The sequence below is a fragment of the Grampus griseus genome (genome assembly GCF_964374135.1).
Source record: "Grampus griseus genome assembly, chromosome: 6".
In the NCBI taxonomy this organism is placed as follows: domain Eukaryota; kingdom Metazoa; phylum Chordata; class Mammalia; order Artiodactyla; family Delphinidae; genus Grampus; species Grampus griseus.
Genome location: NC_139000.1, coordinates 42,714,454 through 42,724,050, shown reverse-complemented (window position 1 = coordinate 42,724,050; position 9,597 = coordinate 42,714,454). Strand labels below are relative to the sequence as shown.

Here is a 9,597-nt window from a genome sequence, read left to right as displayed (position 1 = left end):
CGTTTCCTCACTGTTCTATTCTCAGCCTGCCTTTCTTTCTTTACATTCCTTTACTCCTGTGTCATCTACACATTGAATGTAGATAATTGCTTCTGTGTAGGAAGCTCTTAAGTGTTCATCTTTTGTCCTGGACTCTCACTGGGGTTTCATTCCTTAATTTCTAACTATTTCCAGACAAATTACACTGTGTCCTGGATATTTCCTCCTAGATTTCAAATCTCATGGAATCAAGCAAAAACTGAACTCCTTATCATCTCCTATAAAAGCAATGCCTCATTTTTATATTTCAGCTATTATGAATGACAAAATCTTGGAATTATTTTATTTATCTCACTCACCATATTTAGTTTCCAAGGCTCCATGCCTTTCTATTTGTTTCAACTGCCATGACCTAGTTGAGCTCCATAGTTGCCACCTGCCTTAATCTCAACAGTGACGTCCTGGTGCTCTCTAACTCTGGACTGTCTCACCCCACTCCATCCTGGTCAGTGCCTCCTATCTGTATGTTTCAGGTTATTTGCGTTAACAGATAGTTTGGGTAGAGTAGGCAAGACAGAGTGACAGCGAGTGGCCTTAGAACTGCACACTGAGGTGGCTTAGGCTCTGGGAAAGGGCTTCACGGAAGCGACAACACACACAGGGTCACACAGCCTCCAATGCAGCCAATGGTTCACAAAGGTAGGATAGAGAATAGAAACAGGAAATCGAGACAGTGGTCAGTATTCAATAGTCCAGAGAGGCAAAGAATTCATATCTGGGAGGTCTTTCCAATCCTGTCTAAGGCTCAGGAATGGAGAGCCTGCACTGAATGAAGGAGGGGAGTGGTATCATGTGCTATCATGCGGCTCCTGTGCACAGGACCATTAAGAGCAGACACCAGCACTTCATCTGGGAAGCCTGTCTTCTGCAGCCTTCATCTTGACCCACCTCGCACTTCACTGCCTGACCTGTTCTTTTTTTTTTTTTTTTTTTTTTTTTGCGGTACGCAGGCCTCTCACTGTTGTGGCCTCTCCCGTTGCGGAGCACAGGCTCCGGACGCGCAGGCTCAGCGGCCATGGCTCACGGGCCCAGCCGCTCGGCGGCACGTGGGATCCTCCCGGACCTGGGCACGAACCCGCGTCCCCTGCATCTGCAGGCAGACTCTCAACCACTGCGCCACCAGGGAAGCCCCCTGACCTGTTCTTGACTAACCTTGATCCTTGGACTCATTACATATTTATAGACTGACAGGTGCTGCCAGTCCTGACACTTAATCTGATCTCTGGCCCTGAGTCTGGCTTCTTTCCTCACCCACAGTTTGCATTTACTCCCTTCGATGATACTGCTTTCCTCTCAGCCAAACATCTCCCTGGGCACAGACTCAACTGCAGGTCCTGACTCAGCTCTCCGCAGAGAAAGATATATACAGAACTGTTAATTAGGTATAAGATTGTTAGATAATGAAAGAGAGAAAAGAGAGCTCTAAGGTATTTCGGAGGTAGTTATTCCAGGAAGTGGATATAACCCCAAGGATTGAGTGAGTAAAGGGACAGACTTGGAAACTTAGAAGAGGAGTCCTCGAGATGAAACACGGACCTCTGAGGAAGCTGTGTCTCCAAGTTGAGAGAAGCATACTTAGGAGGAGGAACAATGAGGTTGGTTCTGATGTCTCTGAGATGGTGAGATGATACTGATTCTGCAGGTTGTGGAAAATGCAAGGCAGATTCAGGTGCTGCCGTTGGCTGAAGAAAGGTTGCTGGGGTGACAACAGAAGGAAGTAGCCAGGCAGCTTCATGGGGAGCAGACATAAAGGAGCAAGCCTCTTCTTCCCCTTCCAGCCCCTCTAGGGCCCCCTTTTGGCAAAACCTAAATAGGAACCAGCTGCCAATGCCCAATGTGGTTTGCAATGTGCCCCAGCATCATAGAGCTGCACATTGAAGTGTAGGTTTAGAGCTGATTGGCAGTAATTCAATACCGGGCAGGTGTGCCTTTTCTTCCTTCCACAAATATGTGAGTGTCTACCTTGTTCTAGGCACAGAGGATAGAACAATGAACAAAACAATAATATTTTCTCCTCGAGTAGCTTACATTACATTATATTATTACATTATAATGAGGAAAGATAGGTGGACAAAAAATAAGTAAAAAACATAGCATGTCAGGTGGTAAGTGCTCTGAGGAAAGGTAAAGCAGGGAAGGTGATAGGACAGCTGAGGGGTGGGAAGGGCAGGTATCAAGGTTAACCAGGCTGTTAAAGGAAGGGTTGAGCAAATGACACAGAGTAAACAAAGATGGAGGGACTGAGTCACGAAAATATGTGAGGAAAGAGCTTCTACATAAGGGTAGGGTGGAGAGGAAGGCCGATTGTGCCGGGCCTTATCTGCCATCAGAAGGGGTGTGGCCATTATCATGGTGATATGGGCCGCATATTAGCAGCTTTGGAGCACAGAAGTGACACGATCTCATGTGTTTTTGAAGGATCCTTCTGGGTGCTCTTTTGAAATTAGATTCTCCTCCCTGGATTCATCTTGGCCCAGCCATCAGGAACCTAATTCTGGGTCTAGAGTCTGGCCTTCCAAATGCATCCTTTTTGTCTCTCTGTACCTGCCTTTCATAGTACTTCAGTGGGCGCCCAGCCGAGGTTCAGATGCCTCTTCTCTTGGGCCTGCAACTTCACTCCACAATCACGGTCTCTGTTTTTTGTACCCTCTGAATAGCCTCTCCTGCAGTTGGTCTTGATATATTAACCTACATCTCTGGTGGTACGCTCAGCCTTGTGAGAGTTGGGGGTGGCTTCTTATCCAACATTTGTTCATTCTTTCAACAAATATAAATTGAAAACCTACTATGTGACAAGTACTCATGTACTGAGGATGACAGTGAACTAGATACATCAGTGCCCTGTTCTAGAGGTAGCAGTGATGGAGGAGACAAAAATTTTAAAAACCTGTAAAGAAGATAATTTCAGAGAGTGATAAATGACATGAAGATAACAAGTTGGCTATGACAGAGTATGACAGCTGGCTACTGGAGACTGAAAGGTCAGGGAAGGCCTCTGTTTAGGCCTTAGATATTTGAGCAGAAACCTGAATGATAAGCAGTCAGCCATGTGAAAATCTGGGGTCAGCAAACACTGATGGGCGTCAGCATTTGAGAGTCCTCTTAATCTGGGAAATGGTCATTTGAGATATTTAGAGCCAGAGGAATGTGCTTGAAAATCCCTTATTGTACATCTCTCTCTCTCTCTCTCTCTCTAGTATTTTACTGGGACCACAGAGTAATTGATATTTTAACGCTTTCTGATAAGGCATCACATTCAGATACTTTTCTTTCTCAAATATGTGAACTATTACCTGCCGTATCAGTAAACAAAGGATGTTGCAGCCATCAAGCCATCACGTTACAGCCACCCAGGTGGTGAGCCCTGAGGGAACTCAGGATGGAGACAAAGGGGCTGTACCCTGCCAAGTCCATCTAGCAGTCAGCTGCTGCAGCTATCCCCTGACGGTGCACCCTGAGGAAACTCAGGGTGAGAAAACACAGGATACTGACCCCAGATAGCTGAGGTGCATATCAAAGGAATGATTTTAGTGAGCCCAGACTCTTGCATCTTCCCATACATAGAAAAGTGCTAAATTCCTTAACTTGAGATAGCTACTTTTCTTTTATTAACAGTAATCTTTTGATGTTCCGACTACTTGGTCTTTTGTTGCAAAAACTCCTATATATGATGGCTCTCCCCCTTGCCTCTTTGGAACAGTTTCTTAGTGTTATCTGAGATGCTGTGTCCCAGGCTTGAAGTCCTCAGAATGTCTGTCAAATTCTCAACTTTTAGGTTGTGCACTTTTTTTTCAGTCAACACATATTTTACCAAGTATCCTGTGTAGGGATATTAAAGAACCATGTGGAATCTCTTAACTCAGGCTCATCTGATCCTCAGGTGTATCCCTTATTGGACCCCAAATTAGCAGAGCCTTTTAAAATATTGTTTCAAGATAATTATATTGATACATTCATAGAAAGTTGCAAAAAAATTTCAAGGAGTTCCCACATCCCGTTCACCCAGTGCTCCCCAAAGGTAACATCCTGCAATACCAAAACCAGGAAATAAATATATGGGTACCATTCATGGTACCAATGCTTATTCAGATTTCACCAGTTTTATGTGCACTCATTTGTGTGTATGTGTACAGTTTTATGCAATTATATGTAATCATTACCACAATCAAGATGCAGAAGTGTTCCAAAAACATAAGGTCCTTTCCTTCTATCCATTTGTAGCCACACCTATCCCTCCACCCCATACCTAACCCTTGGCAACTTCTAATCTGTTCTCTATTTCCATAACTTTGTTATTTCAAGAATTTTTTATAAATGGAATCATAGCTTTCACTCAGCTTAATTCTCCTGAGATCCATCCAAGTTGTTGCATGTATCAATAGTTTATTCCTTTCATTGCTGAGTAGTATTCCATGTTATGGGTGTACAGCCTAGTTTGTTTAACCATTCATCTGTAGGAAAACATTTGGGTTGTTTCCAGTTTTTGACCATCATGAATAAAGCTGTTATGAACATTCATGTATGAGTTTTTGTGTGAACACATATTTCCCTTTCTCTGGGATAAATGTCCAGGAGCATAATTGCTAGTTCAGATGGTAGGTGCATATATATTTTATTATTATTTTCTAGAAACTGCTAAACTGTTTTCCAGAGTGACTATGCCATCTCACTTTCCCACCGCTGATGCATAAATGATCCAGTTTCTCCACATCCTCACTAACATTTTGAGTTATCACCTATTCTTTTTACAGCCATTCTGATAGGTATGTAGTGGTAGATCATTTGTGGTTTTAGCCATTTCCCCAATGGCTAATGGTGTTGAGCATATTTTCATGTGCTTATTTGACACCTGTATATCCTTTTCAGGAAATGTCTGTTCAATTCTTTTGGCTGACTTTTGAGAATTCACACATGTTTGTATATCAATTCTCCACCAAGATTGGGACCTTGCTTACAAACTTCAGTTGGCTGTTATTCTAGGAAGAGCAATTCATCCATGTGCATATGCAGTTTCCCGAAGCATTACAAAAGAATATCCACTATAATGACATTTCCAGTACACCCCTCTTCACCAGTTTAGAAGAATAAATTAAGTTTACATCTTCCTTTTTTTTAATGTTCCAAGTATACAGCATACAGTTGAATGTAATGAAACTCAGTCTCCTTGGTTCAAAATCTCCAAAGCTGATTTGTTTTAGACTAAAAGCATTTCAATTAGTATGAGTAAGAGAAGTGTTATTATACTTGGTTCGTAGTTATCTTCTTACTTTATTTAGACAGATTTCTTATTTTGGGTAAAAAGATACATGCTCACTGTAAAAGAAATTTTTTTAAGCTTGAGAGAACAGAGAAAATACATATTATCCGAAGTCTCATTGTCTAGGTAGAGATAATCACCGTTAACATTTGGTGAGCATACATCTAGATTTCTTTCTGTATATATATTCTCTGCACACTTAAAACACATCCACAATTTATATAATTGATATATTATTCTGCACCTTGTTTCTCATAAGTGTATATCACTGACTTCTTTCCATATTAGTATAGATCTTCATTTTTAAAACTTGCATAGTAACTCATTGTGTGTGTGTGTTTACTTAATCATGTTCCCTATAGTGGACATTTAGATTGTTTCTAATTTTTTGCTATTATAAACAATGCTTTAATGAATGTGCTTGTGGGATAGCTTGTTGAATATTTATAGTTATTTTCTTAGAGTAAATCTCAAGAAGTGGGATTGCTGAGCTAAGTCATATGCACATGTATGTGCACATATATATATGTCAGTTTGTACATGTTTACAAACTGCCTTTTAGAAAGATCGTGTTGATTTAAATTTTCACATACACTACCTGGGTAAGGTTCTCGTAAATCTTTCTTAATCTTTTCCTTGTGTCTCCCTTCTAACAAATTTCTCTCTTTTATTTTTTTCTTAAGGATTGGAACACATATCCAAATGACTTTTGATCATTTATATATATATTTTTTAACATTTTGGTTTATTTCTTGTCCTTTTTTCTATGGACTTTAATTTTCGTTTATAATTTTTAAACTGCTAACTGAGATAGGAGTGCAGGGCTTTATGAGGCTAGTCAGGAAAAGTCCTGTAGAATGGCCATCTTCTAGACCTTTTCCTCCAAAAAACCTTTCAGGAACCTGGTGTATTTCAATGGTTTTGTTATCTGAACATCTAGCTTAGTTCCACAATAGTGATGGGAATGATAAGGACAAGCAGCATGGCAATGACATTAACTTGTGGACAGAGTAATTACAATTAGGAGGAAAAAAAAATGTCCACCTAACACTAGATAAGAATTCAGTTACAACATGTCTTCTTTTTTATTTCCAACAGTTTCTCAGAATTTTTCTCATTGTTCTCTTTAGCAAATAAAAGCTGATACTTCTAAAATTTCAGCAGCACACTCTCCCTCACCCCAATTCCACAGTATTTTCATGGATTGTAGAAAACTAGTGTGAAGTGTTTGCAAGATACTTAAAGCATATTTTTGGAGTGAGTTCTAGAAGTTCCTGTACTTTAAATTTATGGTGCTAGATATAACAGTGGAATTTTCTAGCTACTGTATATCTGGCTTCTTATTAATGATAGTACAGTAGCAAAATACCTGATTATAGAAACCTTTTCCTTTTTCTAGGCATTTTAGCTTCTATTAATTTCTCTGTTCAGGTATTCTGAGCTGGATTTCCAATGTCATTAGCCAAATGCAAGAGGAGCAGGTGGGATGGTGGAGTGGAGTCAGCCAGAAGTAACAAGTTCCATCTGTTTCTGCAGAAAATTAGTTGTGTCAACTTGGACGAATCCCTAGCATTGCAGCTTCATTATCTTAAAGACCGAGAGATTGAATTTTGACATAATAAAGGCCCTTCAAATATGAGATTATATAAAAATAATTCATAAACTCATGTAAATATAACATTTTACACTGTATTTGCCAGGCATTCTACTTGCAAAGGAAAACCTTTAAACCTTAAAAAATCTGGATGACTATACACAAAATGCGCTAAAATGATACAAGAATTAATAGAAAGTCATCATTTGCCATGCAGAAAGAAAAAGTTTAAACTACACCCCTACATCTTAAATCCTTAAGAGGGTTATTAATTATAGTTCTCCAAACTTCACATCCAGCATCTCTGTGACCTCAGGCCTTTGGCCCTATTTATATATAAGACCAAATGCGGGGGAGGGAGTGGGTCTGAAAGCGCTCTAATTTTTGTTTGTCAGCCGTTCTGTGTAAGCTCAGGGGTATCTACGTATTTTTTAGAAGGCGCTCCGCAGCTTCCGGGCCGGTTGACTCTCTAAAGGATGAAAGACGGCTCCGTCTACATAACTTGACCAAAAAAGAGTGTGATCTCAGATGCAGGGAAGGGGGCGTGGAATTACAACCCAGAGTTTACTCTTTACTTCCCTCTCTGGATTTGCAGCCCGGGAAGTTAAGACACCAACGGCGCGTCCTCGCCAAGCGCTCTGAGGGCCGGGCGGGGCAGTTACAGGCACCGAGACACTAAGGGGGGGTCGGACCCAGGAAGCCGGCTACGCCCGGGCTCTGCCTGTACCTGCGAACCTGTAATAACAAGTGGGCGCTCCCTGGGACCCCCTCGGGACGCCTCAAGCCTAACAGAGAAAAGACTAGAATCCGAAGCCTGCTTTACTTAGGTTTAGGACCTCCCCGCCCGGCTGGGGGCGTGTCTCCTCGGTTAGGGGCGGGGCGTTCCTGGCCCGGAGTAACCGCTGCGACCCCCGGCGCCCCGTCCTCGTCTCCACTCCCGGCTCCGGACTGCCGGTGGGGCGGGGTCGTAAAACGCCTGGGAACTCCAGGTACTCGTCCCGTTGCCAGGCGATGGGGGGAGGAGGAGGGGCTGAGGAGAAAGAGCAGCGGCGCTCCGCCCGACAGGGGAACACGTAAGAAAGGCGGCCGCGCAGCCGCCCTACCACCTTTCGGGGCCTCCCGCTCCGACCCAACCCTGGAGCCTGAGCTGCGCATGCGTCGCGCGAGCGGCCGCCTCCGCCTCTAGTAGGGCTCGCGGCGGCGCTGAGCGTCCGGACCCGCGGTCGGAGCCGCCGAATCGAGTGGTCTCGTCAGAAGGGCACGGGAGGGCAGGCGCACGAAGAAGGAGCGCCGCGTTCACCGCGGCTGAGAAAAATGGTGTTCGAGTCGGTGGTCGTGGACGTGTTGAACCGGTTCTTGGGGGACTATGTGGTGAACCTGGACAAGTCCCAGCTCAATCTGGGCATCTGGGCAGGTAACGAGACCGCCGCTGCCCCTCCATCTCGCCTCCCTCCCGGGATCCCGTTGCCGGAGCCCGGCCCAGCCTTCGTGGGGCCTCGGGCCCCTCGCTGCCACCTGCCGCCGCCCTCGTTGGGGTCAGATTACATAGAGCCGGGCGGCAGTTGCGGGGCCTCCGCCGGCAAGTTATTTTTTTGCCGGAGGGGAGTGGGGTCTCGGGTGCGGGATGAAAAGGGCCCCCTTTTTCCGCTGAGGGGACCCGCAGTAGACTCCAGGGTTCTGGAGTTCATGTTCCACAGAGGCGCCCTTTTCTGCCTCTCGCGGTCGGGTTTCAGCTGTGCTGGGCGAGGGGCGGCCACGAGACACACCTGGACTTGGTCTGGTCCCTGTTATTTTACCCCCCTTGGATTGTGCCGGAGGCCCCGGGCAGCCCACGGAGTGTCGCACGCCGCCTCGCACGTGAAAGCAAGGCGCTGTGACCGAAGACGCTCTCTTCCTTCCTCGCCCAGTCTCCGGGTACCGCTAAACTGTGCTGGTTTCTCGGCTCCCCTTTCCGGCCTCACCACCTGGAGTCCCGGTGGCTCGCCTGGGTTCGGCTGATAACACAGAGTGAAAACTCCTGGGCAGAATTACTCGAACGGTTGGTTGTGTGATTTCAATTCACGACCTGACCCAGCAGGGTGTCACGCTTGTTAAGGCTTTGGGGTTTTGTGGGTCACAGTGAGTTACTGAATTTTTTAAGAAACTAGGTGCGCTGTGCAGCATCTCAGACCTGTAAAAGACGGGGATGAACCTGTCCTTAGGTTGCTGAGATGGTGAAGGACCGACGCTTTACTTTGTGTCTGTTTATTCTGGTGCGCTTCCTTATTTGGAGTTTGATTTTCAGTGCTTCCACTGTTTTTGTATTATACTTTTATCTATTTTAAACACCCATTAGAAATTAGATTCCTTTTCTTTATGAAATGCGTCTCCCAGGCCAAAGCTAGAGTTAATTTTTGTGTGTCAGTAGTATATTGTTTCTTTTTTTTAAAATTTTACTGTTCTTGAATATGCCCCTGCAGCCTTCTTCTAAAGTACTTATTTATCTTAATATTTCTCCTTTATGAAATAGTGTAAATAGATAATTTAGTTTGATAAAGAAAACTTCTTGTTACTACTGTTGGCATCTAGTACCTTGATAGAGAGTGGGACCACAAGAACTAAGGACATAAATGCTAGCTCATCACTCTGACTAGTACCAGAAATTTGCAGATGGTTTATACTGTGTTGCTTCTCATTTGCAAAATAAAAATGATAAAAGTGGTCTCCA

The 9,597-nt window shown here is 44.0% G+C and overlaps 1 protein-coding gene across 1 annotated transcript in view; it reads left to right on the top strand.

Annotated features, from left to right (window-relative positions):
* Window positions 1-8,089: 8,089 nt before the first annotated feature.
* Window positions 8,090-9,597, top strand: part of VPS13A (vacuolar protein sorting 13 homolog A) — a 235,726-nt gene continuing 234,218 nt past the window's right edge. Inside the window, exon 1 of the mRNA XM_082656304.1 lies at window positions 8,090-8,304. Coding sequence (XP_082512430.1) covers window positions 8,205-8,304 — 100 coding nt within the window. The 5' untranslated portion in view covers window positions 8,090-8,204. The remainder of the gene's footprint in view (window positions 8,305-9,597) is intronic.